At 46.9% G+C, this 23057-nt stretch overlaps 2 protein-coding genes across 6 annotated transcripts in view; both read left to right on the top strand.

The window, feature by feature from the left end:
* LOC104553923 (uncharacterized oxidoreductase ZK1290.5) overlaps window positions 1-12614 on the top strand; it is a 40520-nt gene extending 27906 nt beyond the window's left edge. For 3 of the 4 annotated variants that reach the window (XM_062003551.1, XM_062003549.1, XM_010196753.2), the window contains 5 exons: window positions 925-1016; window positions 4785-4967; window positions 5285-5344; window positions 7328-7428; window positions 12391-12614. In XM_062003551.1, coding sequence (XP_061859535.1) covers window positions 925-1016; window positions 4785-4967; window positions 5285-5344; window positions 7328-7423 — 431 coding nt within the window. In that variant the 3' untranslated portion in view covers window positions 7424-7428; window positions 12391-12614. Of the gene's footprint in view, window positions 1-924; window positions 1017-4784; window positions 4968-5284; window positions 5345-7327; window positions 7429-9319; window positions 9491-12390 lie in introns of all 4 variants that reach the window. The other variant, XR_009819354.1, reaches the window with a different exon arrangement.
* A 2122-nt stretch (window positions 12615-14736) lies between these two features.
* S1PR1 (sphingosine-1-phosphate receptor 1) lies at window positions 14737-19513 on the top strand. Of its 2 annotated transcripts, XM_062003530.1 has the most exons (3): window positions 14737-14851; window positions 15011-15252; window positions 16730-19513. In XM_062003530.1, the coding sequence occupies exon 3, from the start codon at window positions 16820-16822 to the stop codon at window positions 17957-17959; it is 1140 nt and encodes a 379-aa protein (XP_061859514.1). In that variant the 5' UTR covers window positions 14737-14851; window positions 15011-15252; window positions 16730-16819; the 3' UTR covers window positions 17960-19513. The 2 variants fall into 2 exon arrangements, with proteins under 2 accessions (XP_061859514.1, XP_061859513.1); XM_062003529.1 differs by lacking the exons at window positions 14737-14851; window positions 15011-15252 and adding an exon at window positions 15298-15733.
* The last annotated feature ends 3544 nt before the right edge of the window (window positions 19514-23057 follow it).

Genomic DNA, 23057 nt, shown 5'->3' with positions numbered 1-23057 from the left:
AGAGTCTGGCAATTCTAAGTGAGTCACAGAATGGTAGGGGTTGGAAAGGACCTCTAAAGATCATTGTCCAATGACTTATTTATTTTCTCTGAAAAACAAAAAACCCAAGCAACAAAACAGTATCACTTTTGGCTTAATTCCTGTGGCTTTTGCTGTAGATACGTGCATGCGTGTCTACAGATAAGCACATGCGTGTACATTACATTGGCCACCCCCCAATAGTGGGTTAACAGCAGTGACTGGACTTCTGTGTTCCCATGCCTTGAGTTACAGATTGAAATGCAGATCAAGTCAATCAAGACAGTTCACATGCTGAATAAATGAGCTGGAGTCATAGTCCACAGAACACCCAGCCTGAAGAGACCACTACAGCCTACACTGGTTGGTTTCCCTGTTAACTGTGTTTAGCACAAAGTTAAAGGGTTTTTTCTGTTGAGTTTTGTGTAACATCTCATAGTGATCTAGCAGGGATATAAGCAGTGCTGCATTGTTGATCTGGGCTGCAGGTCCCTGTGTTGTGTCGCTCACACCTTATTAGTCTTCTGCAAATGTTCCACTTTTCCTTAGTTTTGGCAAGCTGCTCAGAACACCATTTCCTTCTTTTCATTCTGGTGGAGTCCAATTGTTCTTTGCTTATGCTACAGTAGCCTTTCCCAGAATTTAGCCTGGAGATTTTATCCACTGGGGAGTTTCCAGTGTGTTTAGATTATAAAATGATTTCCTAGTGTGAGTGTGACGGAACCACGCTCTCAGATAATACTGTCAAGCTACTTCAGTGCTGGCTTTCTGTGTTTCTTTGCAGTATTTTGCTATACAGCAGTCATGAGTGTAATCATTTTCTCTTTTGAAAGTGGTATTTTTCAAGTCACCCTCCCAAATAGGTAGGATTGTCCCAAAACTCTTTCTTGTTCTGTTTCTCATTAGGTTTGTGTAGATCAATTGGTGTGAGCAACTTTCTTATCAGTCATCTTGAGCAACTAAAGGAGGACTGTATGATTATTCCACATGTTAATCAGGTGAGTGGATAAATACATTTAAAGTGTCTGGGTTTGGGGTTTTGCTTTGGGGTTTTTTGGTTAGTAATCACCTCACCACCCCTGTGTCTGAAAGACTACACCCAAACTAGCCTTACCCATGTGATTTCTTTTTCCTTTCTATACACATACCGAAAACCACTCAGGAAGGTGACCTGAAGTGGGGGCAGGAGGAGTAAGTCTTTTCTCCCTTTTTTCCCCTGATTTCTCACAGACTACTGGTTTGAAGGCACAAACAAATGGCCTATTTGCCAGTTTTTTTATAGTAAACCAGTTTAGAAGTAAAATTCAAAGAGCACTGACCATTTCACATCCCCGGATTGAACAAGTGTTCAAATGCTCTGTGTAATTGCTCTGAGCAACACTGAAAGCCTCAGGTGATTACATATGCTTGCAGGGGACTTTTTCTCTTGCTCCCTCCTTATTTCGTATTCATCATTCATGATCACATTAAAATCAGTGGATTTCTCATTTAGGGAGGTGCTGTGAGAGCCTTGGAATGATTTTTTGCTGCCCTGGGCAGATAAACTGGCCACCTATGTAACAGCACGCTTCCAGGATGCTGACAGCAATTCCCTCACTGCAGTTTGCTGCCCACAGCTGTGCTGGAAGTTCGTGCTCCCTTTCTTACCAGCTCCTGCCAGTGAAAGTGTGTGTATGCTGACACAGAGCTGGGAGCTGGAATAGCTGAAGTGCAAGCTCCTGCTTTTCCCCTTGTACAGATGGTGAGGATTTCTGGCAGCTGTGTGTGGTTTAATGTCATAAACAGCCATAAAAAGGTTGCTCAGAATGTGACTGTCAGAACCTAACACCTGAGTTTTGCTGTCTGCCAGACTGAAGGTTACTAAAGGGCAAATATGAATACTGTTGGATTAACCTCAAACCATATCACAGAGTCACAGAATGGTGGGGTTGGAAGGGACCTTTAGAGCTCATCCAATCCAACACCGCTGCCAAAGCAGGTCCACCTAGATCAGGTCACACAGGAATGTGTCCAGGTGGGTTTATATGAAACATTAAGTTCTGATATTGAAAATAAGCCATTTTATAAGAATTTAATGTCTGTTCTTTAATTAATAAAGCAAATCACTGAACCCAAGCATAAACTGTTCCTCTCTAAATTCCATCTAGAAAAGCTCACCAGTATTTTTTCCTACTTTTATAGAAGTGCAGATTGGTGTGTAATGACCTTGGAGAGGTGTGGTGATGTTGTTAACACTGCCATTCGTGTTGAGCTCTGCTATGTGCACTTTTACAGGACAGAAGCGTGTTTTGGTGTTTCAAGGCCCGTTGTATGTAAACACATCTGAACTGTTCCTCTAGAGAGGAAACTTTTCTAGCCTTAAATTTCAGTTTGATAAAGAGAAATAACTAATACTGTGCCTTCCCAATGAGAAACTGACTGAAGTCCAGATGCAGGCAAACTTTACAGGATGGAAAGAGCTCACAGCAGAAGGGAAGGAGTGAGGCTTTTGTGTGCCATCATCTGAGGCATGACTCCGTGTGTCCCTGTGGCGGGATCATTATCATGTTCCCCATTACGCTGCGCCTGTCCTAAAAGCCAGCCCTTCAACTTCCAGTTCCCCTGCAGCTGACCAAGGAACAGCTGTGAGGAGTTCTGTAATGCCAACTACAAACTCTTTTATGAAACAAATGCCAGTTTTTACAAACAAATCACTCGGGAGAGTGCCAGAAAAGATCAAGGTAGTCTTCTACCACCCTATGACGGACAGCCCTCGCCTGAGAAAAGTTTGGTGACTGAAATAGCAAGGGTGGGGCAGGCGGGAAGTGGGAATCATTATTCGGAGGGGAAGCACATGCTGGCCACTTACCCTCTGCCTCTTCCAGCTCAGGATGCCAGTGCCTTGCATTCAGATGCTGCTAGAACCCTCCAGAAAGCTTCCATTTCAATTTGCATTTCTTGTGGGCTTATTCTGTTTTATGCATTTGGTTGTTTTAGCAATGTATTTGAGAAGAGGAACTCTTGCTGCTACCAACACACACGCACTGCATGTGCCAGAATTCACTGCACAAAGTCTGAGGGTGAAAGGCACAAAGTATAATCTTCCCAAGTGGGTAGTAGTTGTTGCTGGGTATTCTGCTTGTGAGCCAGGCAGGTGACATCTCAGTGTGCTTTAAACACTTATGGTGTGTCCTGGAACTGTGCTGCATAGAAGTCTTATTAGACCAGCAGGTAAGCTCTGCTTGCGGTGATATTAGTGATATATCAGTACAAGCAATGCCATAGAGGTGTACAGTGCAGATTTGTCAGCATTAATATTTTCCAGGCTCTGTTATTTGCTACATATAGTGTAAAGGATGTCCACTGAAATTCCTTATTCCTCCTGTACTAATGGAGTGAGAAACTGGCCTTGCTCTTTCTCTTTTCCCCTCGTAGTTCTGCGTAAAGGCAATGAGAGGCTTCTCCCGTCAGCTCAGGTGCAAAGGAATGAATAAGTGTATGACCTAAACACTGGTCTTGCACATATAAACATGAAATACAAAGGCTACTCAAAGGTCAAGAAACATCAAAGGTTGAGGACATGGATGTGTCTGCGGCTTGAACCTTGTTCCCGAGTGCACCTAGTAATTGAGATCATACAGCTGTGGCTGACTCAGCCCTGCCTTGGAGGGGCACAGCTTGTGTTCTCAGCCTGTTGAACAGCCGCCAGCTTATTGTTCTTGGCTATTGTTGTCTGAAAAGACAACATGTACTAAAGATGAGAAGCAGGAAATGTTCATTTGTCCTCTTTGTGGCAGAAGAAATTTTCCAGATTCCATGTGTTGAGGTAATTGTTCAGAGTGTTTTTCTTCCGAAAGAGCTGGATCGGTGGAAGGGCCAGGCACTAAACACATCACAGCATTGTGTGCTTTAGACAACTCTACTGATTTTCATCTGAATCCAGAGGAAGGTGTGTTCCTTACAAGGTGTACCCTGGGAAGCACTTATTTAAATAGCACAGGTCTATTGCAGAGGTTCTCTTTTGGCTTTGGCTACACGACGGAATACGTGGCTCTTCTGAGATCCTCATGTTCCATTAACTTCTGTTTCCATTTGCTTCCAACAACTGTGTCTTTGTAGCTTGTTACTTTTTCTTCCTTTGACTGGTTCTTGGCAACTTGTGATCTTCCTTCCAACAAAAGGTCTCCTCAGCACTTCATTCCACAGCGGGATTGCTTCCCTGCATAAGCTGTTGGTGACACCACACACAGAGTACGGCATTTTCCATGTACAACCCATGCCAACAGGCTTTGCTTCCGAGGTCAGGCCCTCATCCGAGGCAAACTGTTCTGGTTGGCCTCTTGCAAACACTGCCCAGCCCCCTCCCCTTGCCTGTGCAACTCCAAACAAACCAGAAAGGCAGTGGGTTTGAGAGGAGAAGATGGGCTCAGGTCACGGGTAACAATGATCTGAAGCTGGCTTCCACTGTGCATTTGCCTGTGTTTCTCAAACACAGCAGAACAGGAATGTGAGTCCAGCTGCAGGCAGGGCAGACAGCTGCTCCCTGCACCTTACTGCTGGAGGAAGCCTAACATATGTTAGTAAACTCATGCCAGTTAATGGCAAAATGGTCGTGGAGTTAATATCCCTGACGTGTGTTCTAAACTGGTAACTCGCCTCTGTCTTGCAGAAGCAGTGGATTTGCTCATGTAAACAGGAGAGAAAAAACACTCCATCGATGTTGTTTTCTACTAAATGTATTCTGGAGTTGTTTCACTAAAAAGAAATGTTATTTCTGTTTATCTAAGGTTGAATACCACCCTTTCCAAAGACCTCAGGAGCTGGTGGATTATTGTAGGAGCAGAGACATTGTTTTTGAAGGCTACTGTCCTTTGGCTAAAGGTGAAGCACTCTCTCATCCTGCTGTCATTCAGCTGGCAAAGAAATATGGCAGAACTCCAGCACAGATTTGCATACGCTGGAGTATACAGGTAAGGGAGGCTGGTGATTAAAACGTGCTCCCTCTCTCAGGACAGAAACCAATATGACTAGTTCAGGTTGTGTGTATCAAACCAGAAGGTATTTTTGCCTTCTGTTGGTATCTCATGAGCTCACTGAGCTGTACTGGACATTTGGAATGTAGTAGCCAGAGCATGGGCCTGCTTTAAACATGCAAATAATCTGCTTGTAGAGACGTCCCCACAAGACATGAGGGATGTCTCAAAATATATTTGGAGGGAGATGATTTTCTTTGCAACTGTGTACATTTTAAGGATGTTAAAGTAAGTAAGGATGTACTGTTTTTCAGAATGGGATTGTCACTATTCCAAAGTCCACAAGAGCAGAAAGGATACAGGAAAACTGCAAGGTAAGATTGGGTTGTGCACTGGAGTCTGACTAACATCCAGGTTACTGTGTTTAGTACTTTGGTTTGCCTGCCCACTCTCCTATACCAGTTTTATGTTGGAGTAGCCCAGTTAAAACTGGCAAATTGTGCTACCTTAAAATTACTACAAGATACTAGAAAACAGTAGTTCATAAATGTCAGAAGTCAGCCAGAGAGCTAATCAGTGTTTAGAGAAAGATATCCATAGAAAGACCTTTCAGAATTGACTTTGATTAGTAATATTTTCATGTGTTGCTTGGCTGACTGCAGAACACCCTGATCTGGTTGTGGTTAGGTCCTTTTTGTGACAGGCACATAGGTCAAGTGGAAGGAGTTTGTGTGCTATGCGTAACACTGTGTGAAAGCTGCAAAGCTCTCTCGGGGATATCCCAGATAGAAACCTTCTAAGGAAATCCCAGTCTTGCCAGGGCTGACTCTTCCCTTTCCTCTTCCTTCTGCTCAACTTGCAGAGAAGGTCTCGGCATGAAGAGGGTGGACAAAGAAAAGTGGGAAACAAATGAGGATTGTCAGTATGATTCCCCCTTCCCTTTCCTTTCTGTACCAAGTGGTTTTAACTCATTGCTTCATTTTTCACTCCATTTGTCTAATCTGAAAGTCTGCTTTGTTTAGGGGAGGGGAAACCACAACCACCTTATTGTTACTTCCAAAAATATCGTCAGGGTATGAACTGTTTGGCAAATCAGGAAGAAGTGCAAGATAGGAAGCCTCTGTTTGCTAGTTAAATCACCTTGTGTGTGTTTGTGTAGGTGTAAATCAATGCACATATAATGAAGATTTCTCCTGATGGCTGTGCCTATTGATATAGCTCCTTCCTTGGCTATTTAAACCCAGATTAATTCTACTTTTTAAGCTTTGCGGGGGATGCATTGCAGCAAAACAGCAAACACTTAGGGTAGAGAGGAGGAGAAGGGGAGAACTGGCACAGTTATCAGATGTTATTTAGCACATCTCACTTTTGTTTGATTTTCCCCCCTGTGCCAGTATGTTGGCATGAGTCTCTGCCACCTCCAGCCAAGCTGGTGAAAGCATGGACTTCATTAAGCCCTCAATGTATAATACAGTATGTAGCATTTCTAGTTTAAGTGGTCCTTGGTTCAGGCTTCAAAAGCTGGAGTACTGAGGTTTGACTGCAGGGTCATTCCAGCAGGCAGTGACTGCTGAGTGATGCAGGATGGGAGGAGCTCCCTCGGCAGCAGCTCAGGCTCCACAGGATCTCTTTATTGCTTATGGAGGAGCTCTGACAAAGGCACCAGACCAACTTAAAGCAACTTCAGTTGTGAGGTGGTAATGCCACCTGCTCTGGAAACCCTGACGGCATCGCCCACGTTGCAGGTGTGACTGTGAGAGCTGGTGGCTGTAAGGAGCCCTGTGTGAGGACAGGCAGCTCTTCCCAGCTGGAGTCAGCACCGAGGCATTGCCTGATCCATGAGTGCTCTGTCTGAGGACACGGACAGGGATGGGTACAGCCTTTGATTTGCTGCCTTTGTGAATGTCCTCCCGAGTTCTCTTTGGCTAAAGTTCTGAGGAAAGAAAGTGTAACACTTGAAACTGAACATTGGGATACAAGTGAAATGCTGAGCTGAGGATCTCAGAGGGATTGCAGTCAGGGGGTTTGTGTACCTTTGGCAGTGACCTCATAGAGTGCTGTCAAAACCAGCTTTGATATTACCATTGATTTGGGCCCTTGCCTGAGGCCAGAGTGCTACAGGACCATCTAGACAGAGTCTACAAGTGAAAATGAGTCACAAAAAGAGCAAAGGCCCCAGTGGAGCCTGTCATCTTAATGGAATCCTTATCTGTGACAAGATATAGGAAGGATTTCCAGAAGGAAAAATACAATACAATTTTGCCTCACGTTTAAACAAATCTTGGTGGGTTTAAGTAACAGAAACACTCCTGATTCCCTCAGTGTTCATAGTGTTAACTCTACATGCATTTCCATAGGTGTTTGATTTCACGCTGGCAGAAGAGGATGTTGAAATTCTGAATGGAATGCATGATGGGAGACACGTTTCCTGGGACCCAAGCCTTATTGTGTGATGAAGGTTTGAGCCTTTTCCTTGGTCACTGATCAGTGAGTCATAGCGTGTCATTTAAATTCAGAAAAGGTTACAGCCTGCTATTAATGATAACTGATTAGAGGTCTTCAACAGTGATAACAGGCAAAAGCTTCTGCACAGAGATCTTTCATCTGTGGCTCAAACCCTGATCCACAGTCCATCGAAGCCCAGGCAAAGCCTCCTCTATGGCACTGAGCCTGCATCAGGCCACCTGAGCAATGAGGGTGAGATGTCCCGTCTTTAAAATGGAATACAACACATGTTAAGTATGAAATAGCTTTTCAGATACTTTGTTAGAGGGATGCAACATATGAAGAAGAAAAAGATGAGTGAAAAAATGTATTATTACCATTAATTGCAGTATTTTTACTGTACAGAGTACTGCAAATCAACACAAATCCAACCTCACTGTAATAAGCCATTTCTGAGCATCACCAAAGAAGTGTTATGCACGTGATTGCATAATAGTGACACTGACCCAGAGAGTTCTATGCTTGGTATTTACCAGCCTGCAGGTATAACAAAGTGGAAATCTTTCCAGGGAAGCCAATGAACAGAGAAACAGTCTGCAAGACTGAGAGCCTAGCAGGAAGCTCTAAGAGCCAAAGAGGCATCTTTGTTAGTGCTGCTCTTTTTTCTCACACTGGAGACTGATGAGTTCTGTGTAGCTTTAGTGGGAACTGGTTTAGCTTTCATTTTGGATTTGTCCAGGAAATCTTGTGAGAAGTCTGTGCTGTTGCTCAGGAAGAAAGGTATGGAGAGAGATGCAGACACAGCTGGAGGCAGTTATCAGTCTTGAGAAGTACGTCTGCAGAGCCTTTTATCGACCAAGTATTCGACTTCTAGTCACGTTGCTTTGATATTTTAGGAGTTCCTGTGTCTAGAAAGGTATGGAAAATCTGACCATGATTTATATTGTGTGTGGACTTCCTGAGGCAGCTTTCCCAGTGCTGTTCTGCTTTAGTCATATCGTGAAACAAAGCTCCTTAGTTTTTTATCAACAAGTGGCGTAGAGCAATGATGGATCTGAGCCTATGGTGTTTGGCCTCAAAGCAGAGCTTCTGTGCAGCTTGGCTACAACGCAGGCAAACTCACCTTTTTGATAGCAGCACCTCAGAACAATTGGCTGGGGTTTTCTGGTAAATGTTTCTGGAAAAAAAAAAGGACAAGATTTGCCTCGGGAATCAGTGTTGATTTGGTGTTGAAGATATGGTGTTGAAGTGCTGTGCTCACTCCTCCCTCTACAGTGTACTCTCCCAAGAAAGATGCACAGTGTCTACAGAGAAGGCGTTTTCTGGAGTTTCAGTTGTGGCCTGCAGTTTGCTGTGCTTTAGTATCTGGGACAGCCACTTAAGGTGTTTAGGAGTAGCTGTGTGTCTGACTGAGCTGTTATGATGAGTTCCAGTAGTTCCAAAAAGTAAGGCTGAATCTGAATCATACAATTCTGAACTCATAAAATAAGGACCAGAAGTGGATCCTGTGCCCAGCATTCACTCAGGGTGGCTCTTTGGCACTCAAGGCTTCCTCAGAAACTACGGAAGACAACTCGGAGTTTTATCTCTAGTTTTCTCTTAAGAAACAGACATCACACCAACATACAGTTTCCAACACAAATGAAGCATGGGAATTAAAGCAGATTGTCCTTGTTGATCCCTGACATTGGGGACTTTGTTGAGGAGTAACAGAAACAGAACCTAGAAGACCAAAAGTATATAAAAGTGCTGGACAGGCAAAGTCAGCAAGTTGAACTCCATGTTTTATTGCTCCCTTGGTCAGTGAGCCTGGAGATGCTCATTTTGTAGGATGATTTTGATTTTTTAAGCTCAGAACTCATCCTTCAAGTGGACGGAACTATTACATACATGTTCTTCCCCAGGGCTGCAGTTCCTCCTCCTGTGCAGATTTCTGTAAGACAGGCTTATCTCTACCAAGAAAACTTTTTCACCTTTCTACAATGGCCACTTTTAAGATCCAGCAGTGCATCCATTTTATCAGTGCAACCCATCCTCTTGCCAGGAGGAACAAGGAATACACCTGAAAACTGAAGGTACTTTTTTTGCATGTTGTGTAGGTGATTTATGGTGCTGACTGATTGGGACATTCCTTTCTAGTTGAGATAAACCATTGTTTTAAGATAAAATGTATCAGTGTTATCTACCTAAGTTCAGTCAGCTGCTTTTGTAGGAGCACTGTGACTCTTAATGGAAGGAACTCTCTTGAAGCAAATAAGGAAAGGAGAAAAATAAACTGATATTCAGTGGGAAGGGTGAGGCCGTTTTCTGTGCAGCCAAGCAGCTTCCTGGCTGACTCTGAGGCCTCCATCTCTCCTTTATCCTCCCTATCCCCAAATTTACTCTTTCCTAGTACTGGAGATGGAGCACCTAAGGACATGTGGTTGGAAAACAATCTGAATGGTTTTGTAAAGTGCAGACTTCAGGAAATTGGTGTTTTAGTGAGGCTGCAGAAGGGTTTCTAGCACACCTGACCTCCAGCTTTCAAGACATTGTTTTTCTGGGTAATAATAAAGCAACTACTACTACTACCAAGTTCATAGACCCTATGCCAAGCAGGTTGCATAATATTCACCCTTCTTCTTGCACTGTGGTTAACACCAGGTGATTTTCTTTTTCAAGCAGCAGTGCTGAACTATTCTGACAGGAAAGCTGACATTAACCCCATGTTCCTGACACTGGGGACAAAGGTGGAGCAGCTCTTGCTGAGGCTGATTGAATTCAAGCAGTTAACTCTTTCATATCGCCACACCCCCCCCTAAAGCTTTGAAGCTCATTTCTGACTACAGTGCATTGGGTAAAAAAGAACAGATAAGCCAACCTCAGGCAAATGTTGATGTTGCTGTGCTTGGGAGTCTTTTTGTGTACTTCAGTCTTTTGGCCCTCAGTGAGATGTCTGCATTTCTGAAAGAAAACTTGGTGTTTGCACTGCCTGTAGTGAGCCTGTGCTGTATTTAGGATGTAAATGATACAGCTTTACTATTTGTGTTTGAGTTGCTGCATATCTCTGCAGCATCACAGAGGACAGGTTACAACTGCCAAGACAATTGCAGAATAGTAGTGACTTGTAAGAGAGCAGAGCATGAGAACTGCCTCCACAACTGAGGAAAAGAGTAAAGGAAAGGATCCCCAGAGACAACACAAAGCCTGAAATGGATTTAAATCCATGAGGATGATATAAAATAGTGATATCAAACACTCTGTACCCACTGTGTGGGCATGGCCAACATTGGGATGTGCTTCCCTGAGCAGCTCTGCACAGATCCATTGTACCAATCTCAGTCACTCTGCCCAAGAGGAATATTTAAGAGTGACTTTGGTTGCCAGTGCCCTCTGAGAACCGTCCATGGAGCTGAACTACTAAAAGGAAATTCAAGAGTATGTTTAGATCACTATCAGCCTATTCATGATGGTCATTTTCTCCATCAAAACAGATTTCCAGGATTTTCTAGATGAGGCTTCAAAATTCCAGCGTAATGAACTGGTGTGAAGTTCATAACTTCGTGTGAAATTGGCAGGGGAGGTGTCTGATTACTTTCACTGGTTTCTGGTGAGAAGGAGAGTGGAGATTGTTGGTTTGTTTACATTTCTTTTTTCCATGAGTTCATCCTTTCCTAACAGTTCTTCATGACCTGGATTCGTCCCACTGAATGTCCATAAGTGTAAGGTTGCTAAGATGAATGTACAGCAAATCTCTTGCTTTGGGTGCAATACAAAGGTGATGGAAGATTAATCCAAAGCAGAGCTGTCAAGATCATACATGCACTGGGGCAGAAATTCACTATCAAGATCATACATGCACTGGGGCAGAAATTCACTGTCAAGGTCATACATGCACTGGGGCAGAAATTCACTGTCAAGATCATACATGCACTGGGGCAGAAATTCACTGTCAAGGTCATACATGCACTGGGGCAGAAATTCACTGTCAAGATCATACATGCACTGGGGCAGAAATTCACTGTCAAGGTCATACATGCACTGGGGCAGAAATTCACTGTCAAGATCATACATGCACTGGGGCAGAAATTCACTGTCGAGGTCATACATGCACTGGGGCAGAAACTCCCTTTCTTGATGTTGAAAAATACATGTTGTTTAGTGAAACAGAAGCCTGGGATTTCACATCACACAGCATGCCAAGTTTTTGCACAATGGTTGTGAACGCCTTACAGACCAGATATAGTGTCCTTTGGTCTGAGAAATCCACAGACAGGTTTGGTTTGGGTTTTTGGTTCTTTTAGGGAATGTGTATTTTACAGCTTCTCCCCACCCCCTGTATTACAGATCAGTAATACCTGTAATCTGCCAAATAGTTGCAGGTAATTGCAAATAATTTCTCATCCAAGGCCTCTCTTTCTTCAGAATAGTATGTTAAGTTCAGTTATGTCCTGCATGTGTTTAGTTTGAGCAGATGTACAGTAGGGCTTCAGTTGACTCATCTGTATCACTGCAATAAAATATTAAGCTTTGTAAAGTTTTCTGATGCTGCATTATACAGTTAATTACTGTACTGTTAATTACTGCTATAGATTAGTACACATGAGAAAAACCTATCTCATGATTAGCTCTATTGAAGTGTGTTATGGGTTTGGGTGCAATGATACACGGTCAAACTATTGTATGTCACTCTCACAAGTACTTCAGTTCTTCCCACTTGGACTTCCCAGCTTTTCCTGCTGTCACCTTCAGCTTAGTGATCTACAAATGAAGTCCACAAATTCTCACCAAAATGAATTCAGCAAACTTTGTACAACAGCCTTTTAAAACAAAGCAAGCCATTTAATGAGTATTAATCATTTATCAATATCAGGCAGTTACACATAAAACCAGACCACCTAACAAACCAGCGTGCTAGTATTAAATCCGTGTGGTTTAGTCTTTGCAGTGTTCTCATCACTGTGCTGTTCTTTTGGGTTTTTTGTCTCTTAAACAGGTTTTCTGTTGTAATCTGACAGAAGAAGATGTGGAGCTTTTGAACAATATATCAACAGGAAATTAATTGATCTAACCTGTGCACTGTGGAAGGGACAGTTGAAAGCCAGAGCGTCCCTGTGCCGCCAAAGTGATGAAACATTGATTCGTTTTAAACTGGACAATGAATCTAGAGTTCCTCTTGGATACTCAGAGTGCCTAATAAATACCAGCAGTCAAAGGTCACTGTCAGTGCTTTGTGTTTAGTTATGTTAACAAATGAATAAAATGATTTAGCCTACTCTTTGTTGCTTGCAGATACCAAATGCTCCCTTTCAGCATTTTCCCTGCTGGCTTGGAATTCAGGCATACTCTCCCAATGTGGGTTGAGCTATCTCATAGCATCATAATTGTTTCTTCTGCCTGCGTGTGCTTCATTTAAGGTGTCATTTTAGCCTATTTGAACAAATAAATTTGGGCTTTTTTCCCTTACAGACTTAGGAAACAATTAGTTCCTTAAAGGCCCGGATAAGACCGTGCTACAGCAGGTGTGAATCTTGGGGGAAAAATCAACCGACGGAATATTTGTTCCAGGATTGCAGCAGAAATCTGAATCTGACTTTGGTTTACAGAGTTTTTGTACGTTTCTTCTAGTCAGGAGAACTTGAGGGGATGCTGCAGGCCTCTCTTGGTAGTCTCTTGGTGAGCAAACGTGCTCTGTTGGTGCCATTTCAAGGGTCTCCTGCCTTGCCCTGGCACGTCAGGCAGCAATGGCTCTGGTTTGTGGCCTGACTTGGGTCAGAATGCACAAAGGTGGTTTTTTGCTTATATAGATAAGACTTGTGAATGTGCAGAAGAGCAATGCATTAGAGAAAAAACATTTGCTAATCTGCCTTGCAGTGATTTTCTGTGTCCTTCCTAGATGGATAATGTTCAGCCACTCCTCTGATGCAATCACGTGTTATCCAGCAGTGCTGGTGCTGGGAGAGTACAGCCTTCTGGTGCCAGAGGCCAAGGCTCTGTCCGTGTGCAGGCACTGGGAGTTGCCCAGCTTGCAGCTTCTTTTCTGACAAGATCAGAATGTTTTCCTGCAATAAAACTGCCCTGTGGCTAGGCAGGTTTCTACAGTCCCTACCCCACCAAGTTCCCATGGGAAATTCCACAAGAACTTTGGTTTGTTCCAACAGGGAGCCTCCTCTTTATTTTTTCTCTTTTGGTGCCAGCCCTAAACCAGGAGTCTGAGCCCCTCTGACTGACACCTGCCTGCTGGCTGGCTCTGAAGTGGTGCCTGAGTAACATCGGGTTGGTCTTTCTCCTTATTGTGCCTGTAGGCAGTTGCAGAGTCAGGCTCTGAGAGGAGCTGTAGGTACCCAGGGTTTCTGTAGTGCATTTCGTAGAGGTACAAGCTCGCTGAACACAGGACCTGGCAGCTGGGGAGGGACTGAGAGAGTTGTTCTGTTGGTGGGGATGGAGCATAACCCTGCTGTAAATCACCTCACTGAACACTCAGCAGCATGCTTTTGGTAGAGGTGACTGGACCAACTTGACTTTACCTCTGTGTTTCAACCCCTGTAAGCAGGCAACAACCTGTGCAGCTGAGCCACATTGACCTGTCAGATCTGAGGTTTTAGGCAGCCTTGAGTGCACATCTACTTGATCTGCCTTCGTTTGCCTGGGAAGGATGAGGCTCTGTTTCAGTTTCCTCTCTGCTGAGAAGGTGAGAGGGCTACAAATGCACGTGTTCATCTAATTGTAGTGATGCTTTTTGCGATACAAATGCCCACGTGCTTGGAGTGGACCTGTAAGTGCCCAGGTATTTTACCCTCCCTCTGACAAGTAATTTGTTGGTAGTCGCATCTCTGAGCTGGAACTCTCTCAGATGGTCAGCCAGTGGCTTTAACATGAAAGCCTGTACCCTGAGTCATTCCAAACCTTTAATTAAAGCCTGCTCCTTTAATGTGATCCTGTTGCTTAAAAACATGTGTGAATTATTTCCTGGAGGAAAGAGAGTAATGAATGCACTTACATTTAGTGTTTTCTGTAAATTGGCTAAATAAGGGGGAAAGCTTGAAATATCTAGGGCAAGTCAGGCAGTTGCAGGGGATGCATATGTCAACCTCAAGCATGATTTATCCTACATGCCCTTTTTGACAGTTGTAATTTAACGGCTGTATTCTTCTCTAGGCTCTCAGGAGGCCAAACATCTTTTGAGTTTCTAGCTCTGTGGTGGAAGAGTAAATGTCTGTTTGCCATTGTAATTTATCTGAGTCATTCTGGGAGAGGCGGGGAGCGATTGAAGCATGACTATGAGGATAAATGAGAGAGACTCTTCTGAGGCTAGAGCTACTCTTGCTGTCTCTGAGGAAAGCTGCTTCCCTGTCACTGCTCAATGGACTGGTGCGATGCTATGAACTGAAAAGACATCTCCATTTGAACAGAGCAAGGAAGAGGAGAACTCGTGCAGTAGCTTCACGTACACTGAGGTGTTCTTTTCTTTTACAAGTTTGAAGAGAGAAGGAATTGTGAAACCTAAACTTACTTCGTTCTCAGTCTCTATACAGTAGCACTGTGGCCACAGCAAGCACTTATCATCCCCAAGCATGCTTTAAAACCGATTTAATACTCTTCATCTTTTCAAACAGGTACACACCAGGTACATACCCTGCAGCAGCCTCTGAACGGGCCCAGATGGGCTGTGCGGAGGGCGATGTGCGGCGGTGGCCCGGCGCTGCCCCGTGCCCGTGTGCGGGCAGCCCCTGGCTGTGCCGCGGCTGAGACCCCGCACCCGCACCGCGATCGCTGCCGCAGCCAGCGGCCGTGCCGGGACGGACACACCTCCGCGCCGCCCGGCTCCGACGGGGGGAAAGGCAAGAGCCTCCTCCAGGTATTTACTTACACCGTCCTCTAGGAGCGAGGACGGAGGTGTGCTGACTGTGCCTGCTCCGAGAGGGGTGAGAGGCAAGGCAGAGGCAAGGCGCCCCCCGAGGGGCGGGGGCCGCCGACCCCCCGTTCCTCGGGCGAGAGCCGCCTTGGCGCGGGGTGCGGAGCGGCGGAGAGCGGGGCAGGGGCGGCCGGGGCCCGGCCGGGGCGACGAGGGTCCCTGGGGCAGTTCCCTGGGGTCCCTGCGAGCGTCGGCCGGGGCGGAGCGGAGCCGGGCGGCTGTCCCAGAGCCCTGCGACCTCCCGCGGCCGGCGGCTCGATGGCCGCGGAGAGGCGGAGTCAGCCGGGAGTGTTCTGAAACGGGGTGGGGAGAGCAGCCGCAGGAACATTAAAACCACCGAGCCCCCGGCCCGGCGCACGGAGTCGCTGCGCGGGCGCTCACGATGCGCGGGGCCGGCGCGGGGTCCGCGCGGCGCGGGAGCGAGGTAAGGCTCGGGGAGCCGCGGGACGGGCCGGCGGGCGCTGCCCAGCCCGGCTCGGGGCCGGAGCCGGGGAGCGCTGCGAGGTGCGGGACAGCAGCGGGGCGGGCGGCCGTGCACAGTGCCCTCGCACCTCCTGCTCTGCCCCACTTCGGCGGTTGTCCAACAACTCTGCCCGTTCGTATTTCCTTGCGTGGTTTCACGTCTCTAGTTCTCTTTAAGTGTCTGCTAGAAAATGTTTACAGGTAGAGGGCGATTCCCGTGCATCGGCATTCCTTAATCATGCCCGTTTCAGAAGCTTGCAATGCTAATTATTCGAGTGCAAGCTTGTGGGGGTTGTTTTGCCCTTTGTTTCGGGCACCGGGCTCGCTGTCTCGCTCATTTTTGTCTTTTTCTTCGTTTTTCTGAATTTTCATGCCGCTCCAGGTTTTGTAAAGCATGTTCTTACTTAAAGTTAGCAAAGGCATCCCTGCCCGTGTCTATGTGCACATCAGTGAACTCACTACTGTGTTGAGACGAGATCAGTAAATTGCATAACCGACCCCTTCCAAAGCCTGTGGAGGAGGCTACAGATCCCCCGTCAAGTAACTTCAGTGCAGGCTTTCCTTCGTTTGCAGTTAAATCAAATCAAGCCCTTTCCCGTGCAAATCTCTGCTGTTGTGTTTCCTGCAGAGGAAAAAGATACCCTAGAACTTACTGACAGGGAGCTTTGGGATGTTTTGGAAGAAGCCCAGTAATGCAGTCGTTGGGGACTCTGACTTACCTGTTCAGCTCTGAGACACAACTTTTTTCCCCTCATTACCTACCCCTATTGAACGTGCCTGCCTGCCTTTCACGTGTATTTCGGCAGCCGGGAAGCTGGTGGGAAGCTGGTTTCTGTGTGAACACGTTTGTCACTGATGCACGGTTAAACCAGCAGCTTCTCTGAAGCCCTCGATGGTTTGCAGCGCTGTTTGTTTGCCTGGCTCCTTCTAACCGTGGGCTCTGTGCCTGTCGTTGCAGGGCTGCGGGCTGTGAGGGGGGCCGCGGGGCCGGCAGCGACGGGCGCGGCGTCACCGTCCGGCGGGCGCGGGAGCGACGCAGCGTGGCACCATGAGCTCCGGCACCACCGCCCCGCTGAAGGTCCTCGGCAGCCTCGCCAACACCGACGTCAACTACGTCATCAAAGAGCATTATAATTACACGGGGAAGCTAAATGAGAATGCGGACAGTGGAATAAAGATCACGTCGGTGGTTTTTATCATCATTTGCTGCTTTATAATCTTGGAGAACATTTTTGTCCTGCTTACCATCTGGAAAACCAAGAAGTTTCACAGACCCATGTACTATTTCATTGGGAACTTGGCTCTTTCGGACTTGCTGGCTGGCGTGGCTTACACTGCCAACCTCCTGCTGTCTGGACACAAAACCTATAGCCTCACCCCCTCCCAGTGGTTCGTGAGGGAAGGCAGCATGTTTGTTGCCTTGTCAGCTTCGGTGTTCAGCTTGTTGGCCATCGCCATTGAGAGGTACATCACCATGTTGAAGATGAAACTCCACAATGGCAGCAACAGCTTCCGCTCCTTCCTGCTGATCAGCGCCTGCTGGGTCATCTCTGTGATCCTCGGGGGTCTCCCCATCATGGGCTGGAACTGCATCAGCCTCTTGTCCAACTGCTCCACCGTGCTGCCTCTCTACCACAAGCACTATATTCTCTTTTGCACCACCGTTTTCACCGGCCTTTTGCTGTCTATTGTCGTCCTCTATTGCAGGATCTACTCCATGGTGAGGACTAGGAGCCGCAGGCTGACCTTTCGGAAAAACATTACCAAAGCAACCAGGAGCTCAGAGAAGTCACTGGCCTTGCTCAAGACAGTGATCATAGTCCTGAGTGCCTTCATCGTCTGCTGGGCTCCCTTGTTCATCCTGCTCTTACTGGACGTGGGCTGTAAGGTGAAGACCTGCCCGATCCTCTATAAAGCAGAGTATTTCTTAGTACTGGCCGTGCTCAATTCAGCCACGAACCCTATCATCTACACCCTGACGAGCAAAGAGATGAGGAGGGCTTTCATCAAGATTCTGTGCTGCTGCAAATGCCACCCGTCGGATTCTGGGACCAAATTCAAGAGGCCCATCATCGGAGGGATGGAGTTCAGCCGGAGTAAGTCCGACAACTCCTCCCACCCACAGAAGGAGGAAGGTGACCGTCCTGAAACCATCATGTCTTCGGGCAACGTTACCTCATCTTCTTAGGAGTAACCGTGGGGGTGTATTTCGGAGCCTCCCCCTGCAACGGGGGGAGCTGAGACGCCTCCTGCTCACGGCGGCGGCAGCGGGCTGAGTGAGCGAGTAGCATTAGTTCTAACGAGGCAAATGGTGCGCTTGCGAGGCTGGAGTTCGAGAAATGGGACAGACTGTTCTGGCTCGAAAAGTCTTTTTCCCTGGAGCATGTTTTGTCTTTGCACTGAGGCAGCTCAGGATTGTCAGGCGCATTCATATCCTGAAATCTCCTTAGTAACTCTGAAAGACTGATGCCCTGGTGAAATGATGCCTGGTGTGTGTGAGAGAAAGAGAGAGGGGGAGGAGGAGGAGGAGGGAGAGCGGGCAGAATGAACCTTTTTTTTTCTTTCCATGTGAGAAGAATGTGAAGTTATTTCTCCTTTACTTGCAGCAAGCCACCGACACAAAGATCCTTCTGTGATGAGTTTAGTGGTGGCTCTGGTGTAGTTGGTCAGAGGTGTTTGTTTAGCACGTAACAAGGAAAGAAATCGCACAAATGTAACTCAGAGCCTGTACGACTGTGCTTTGGCATCATTTTCCAGAGCATTTAGTCGCGAGGTCGAAGTCGTAAGGTTTTATTTGCAGAGCCCAAAGCTGTTGGGGTTTCATTGAGCGAGATCAGAGCTGTGAGGTTTTGCTGTCGGTCCGTATTACATTTGAAGACCCTGAGCCAGGCTCTGCGGTTTCGTTCACCTGTACAAATTCCCTTGGCTGCGTCAGACCTGACGGGGTAGCTCAGAGCAGCGTTTGGCCCCATACCATCGATTGCCTTCTTACTCTATAGCATTAAATAAACTGCATTACCGAGTCAAATGCCAGGTAGAACTAGAGGTCGTTTCTCTTGAAGGTGACTGCAAGTAAATGTACGAGATGCTGTCGTCAACAGCAGGATCTTTCCCTAAGAAAGAGTTAAAACCCAAACGGGCCTTTTGGCGTCGGTTTCAGAGTCTCCCCAAAAGCTGGGACGTCTGAAGAGAGTACCTTGAGTTTTGGGAACCTGAGAAGGGGGCTGGAGTGAAATGGCTATAGATAAATGCACTTCCCTAACAAAATGCAATACGTTTTGGCACGTTTTATTAACTTTAAAAAGTCGGCACAGATGTCTGTATCTTATGAGTCCGTGGAAGAAGTACCTGTCATTAAATTGAATGTATTTGTTTTACAGCATCATTTTTACTCCTCTGTTTTTTCTAACCTGTGCTAATGGGGTCGGATGTGTCCCGTGTAAATAAGTTCACACCACGCAGGAGGATCCGTGCGCCTAGAGTGTTACTCTAACAAAAGAGGTGTGTCTGGGATAGCTGAGAGCAACGGACTGATTGACAGTTATTGGCAACTCCTAGAGGTGGTATTGTGTAAAGAAGATGTATTGCCTTTGTATTAAAATGTCCAGTGCAATTAAACTGTCGGGTTGGGGGTTTTCTGGTTTAAAACAAAAAATAGTATTTAAAATGTTTCTGACTTCTGTTGTTCAATTTGCACATAGCTTTATTGACTCCTAAACATTAATAAACTGATTTTTTTAAAGGTTCTGTCTTCAGATTGTTTGTTAGTGATTTGTGCCATTGCCAGGGTTTCACACCAGCTGTGGTTTCTCATTGGCAGAAGTCAGTGGAAGAGTACCTTAACTTGAGTTCATCCTGGGATTCGGCCAGTTCCACGTAAGGTGCCCCTTCCAGGATGGTGTATATGAAGGCTAGGGTAGGGCTCTTCCTCAGCACGCGCTGTGTGGATGAAGTGCCATTAAAAGAACCTCTACGGTAGCGATTCTTCTCCAACAGCTAATGAAGTACAAACAGAAGAGTAACCAGATGCCTTCCAGCTTTACCAATGGCAGCCTGGAGTGTAGAAGCCAAATAATTCACTTTGCATCACTAATACAATTTGTAAGTTCCATTCTTAGCTTATTGCAAGCATTGAGGAAGCTGATGAAGTGCAGAAGGGCGGCCTCAGCTCCGGAACCGCTGCAGCTCCGTTGGATCCAGTGGCAAAGGCCGTGGCAGCACAGCTCAATAGGGACTGCCCTGCTTTTCTTCCAGAGGCCCCGCTCCCGTTTCCTCTCTCCCAGCCATTCCCTCTCAGCGTTACTTTTAAGTTCCACGGAGCTCGTACAGGATGCAGTTGGAGCGCGAAGATAAACCTCACCTTCTCGTACTGCATGTCATCAGCGTGCAGGGTTAGTGTGGGAACGGCGAGGCGGCTGGCTGAGGAAGGCTCTGGGTCCTAACCTCACTTCCTGGAGGAAATTCCAAAAATGCCCCGCAGACAAAAGAGTGGAAACAGGCTGGAATTTCTCTCCATCTGTCTGCCTGTGCGGAAGGAATGATTTCATGTGTGCTCACTTCCTGGGCTGTTGGTTAGTGACCTGAGCGCGGCTGGAAAAAACGGCCAATCTGTGCACGAGATAAAAGCCTTTTTTGGCTCAGGCCTTCGTTTGGGCAGGGATGGTCTGTGCTGGGTGCTGACAGTCAGGAGGGAAAGTGCTGCTTTGTCCCAGGGATTTGTCCCAGTCACTTCTGTGCAGGGCACCAAAAGTCTGTAAAGCGTGAAAGTCCAAGTTAAGCCCCTCAATGTGCTGCCAGTGAGTAGCTCCAGGTGATGGCTGGGGACGAGGCGATGTACGGGGACGTCTGAATGTGTAGGTGTGTTTTTACCCAAAGGACAAGGGCCCTTCTGCTCTTGAAGCCTTCTGGGTGTTAAGGTTGTTTGTCCCTCACAGAGATCCTGTGATGGGGGATGAGCTATGTCACAGCGTGGCTGTGTCACTGGCCCCTTGTGACTGCCACCCACCTTCAGAATTCCTATGATATCCCATAGGTGAGTCACTTCTGGCTTTGTTTCTATACCCCTCCCTTATCCATCTCCTCTACTTGCACCGTGGGCTGCTGTGGAAAAGGCTGGTTTCCCCCCAGGAGGTGAGTGTGAGATGGGGGCCCAGTTTTGGTAGGGCACTCAAAGCCCTACGTCATTCACGCAACAAAAGGACTGCGAAGCCCAGCGTGTGGCACTGGGCCATGGGAAGCGTTTCCTGTGCTCTCACTCATGACGACTGAACTGTTTCCTCCATAGACAGGCAACATCTCTGCATGTAGACAAGGTTCAGACAGGGAACACTAACTGAGGTAAAAGAGCAATAACGAAAGTAAGGATTCCTGCTGGGGAAACAAATACACCTCGGGCCCTTTGTCCTGTTCGCTTCCCCGGTGGGAGCTGTGCAGCTCCCTGGCCAGGCTGTGCCTTACCAGATGGGTGCTGCACGGTTTGGGAGAAGTGTGCCATGTGGAAAGGCCCCTTCCCAGGGCCCCCACTGCCTTCTGGACGCACGGAACGAGCTTTGTCCCGGCGCTGGCCGTGCGACAAATGGGCAGAGGACATGAACTGAGGACTGAAAAGGTGCATTATACCAAATGTCTATGTGAAATGCAATAGCCTGGATTACCCAGAGTGACCTGCCCCTTGGGTTTATATTGTTTTTTCCCCTAGCTGTTCTTCCAGCGTGAAGAATAGAACAGAGAAGGGAAATGACCCTACAGAATCTGTATGTTTCTTACCTGGCATCTGACTCAGGGTGCCTTTGTGAGACCTGGGTATTGCAGGGGGGGATGTTGAGCAACAGAGGGGCTGCAGCCAGAACGCCCTACAGACAGCTCAGCAGCAGGCTTGCTGTGCAATGCAGGCAGCCAGGACCAAAACTAGGGGACATAAACACGTAAGAACAGCATTATCCATCCATTCCTTGCTCTGTCAGCTAAGAAATTCAGGGATTGCCCAGCTGCAACGTTTCCTAGTTTGGCCTGGAAGATCTCGATAACGATTGCATTTGGTATGGGCAGAGGCTGCCACCATTACCAGATGCTGTAAAAAGGGGCAGTTTGACAAAGCATACAAGAATGTGGGTGTTTGGAGCAGAGCTGTGTAACCCACTCAGCTCTGAAGTGCTGGAAATTCCCCAAGGACAGGCCTTGTCACTCACAGAGTGAGTTCTGAAATTCCCCAGGAAAGCAGTGTTGGGTTTCAGTAATGCCCCATACTGTTTTTCTTGGAAAACAAAGCAAATCCAGCTGCAACCAAACTTTCAAGGGTTTGAAAGGATCTGAAACCTCAGCATCCAATATAAATTCTGATATTAACAGCAAAAATGTGTTGTTTTCTGCTTAAGCTGGGAACATAATTAGTGTAGCCTTGTGTGATCCACTGAAGAGAACGTGAAGGATGTTCTCCCCTGCAGGAACAGGGTGACACGTTCCTTGTGGCTCCCTGCTCATCCACGGTTTCTGAGAGATGCTGTGTCAAAGCAGCAGTTTCCAAACCAACCCCCACTAAGCAACGCTCTGCACGGCCACATCTCCCACCCCACCAAAAAACATTACCCGGGAGTGAGGCAGAGACCACGTCCCTGCAGTTGGAGCCTCTGCTGCCTGCAGGAAATCCCATCAGCCACACCCAGGAGCGCTGGGGCATGGAACAGTGGAATAAAGCAGAGCTGGCAGCCCTCCCCGGCAGCCCTCTGTGAGCCCCCACCAAGCCCAGTTTAGTAGCCACATAATGGCATCTTGACACAAAGGCCAATGTTTATTTTGAGCTTTTGTGAGGGACTGCTTGGAGAAGATCCATTTTTAAACACATGCTACAACATCTATACATCAAACCAGCTCATGGGAAAGGCGTGTTGCCAGAGCCACGTTAAACACTGACACATGTGTGGGGCAGCTGCAGGGTTTGTTTGGAATACTCAGCTCCGAGCGGGCTCAAAATACAGACGCTGTTGTTTTTGGTAACTGATGAAGGTTTGTAAAACACAGGCTGAGAGGGGAGTCACTGAGCAACTGGTGGGTTAAAATCATCTGCTGGGCTCTGTGAAACTATGGACAAAAGCAGCGTCCCTACCTGGGGAAAGCCTGTGGTTTGAGTCCCAGCTGATGGCTGACACTTTCTGGTGCTGACCTGTGCTGTCTGCCAGAGGTAGTTTTGCTCTCTTAACCCAGATCTGCTTCACATAAAGCAAGGCTTCTTGACCCAGCAAGACACTGGCATAAATTGCTGGAATACTGTCTCAGACAAGTTCTTGCCC

Source organism: Colius striatus, chromosome 10, assembly GCF_028858725.1.
Source record: "Colius striatus isolate bColStr4 chromosome 10, bColStr4.1.hap1, whole genome shotgun sequence".
NCBI classification, from domain to species: Eukaryota; Metazoa; Chordata; class Aves; order Coliiformes; family Coliidae; genus Colius; species Colius striatus.
Note: the sequence above shows the minus strand (reverse complement) of the source record. Positions and strands in the feature narration are given on the sequence as shown.

Excerpts from the sequence above, each read along its gene's own strand:
- S1PR1 (XM_062003530.1), top strand. The coding sequence starts at position 16,820 with ATGAGCTCCGGCACCACCGCCCCGCTGAAGGTCCTCGGCAGCCTCGCC.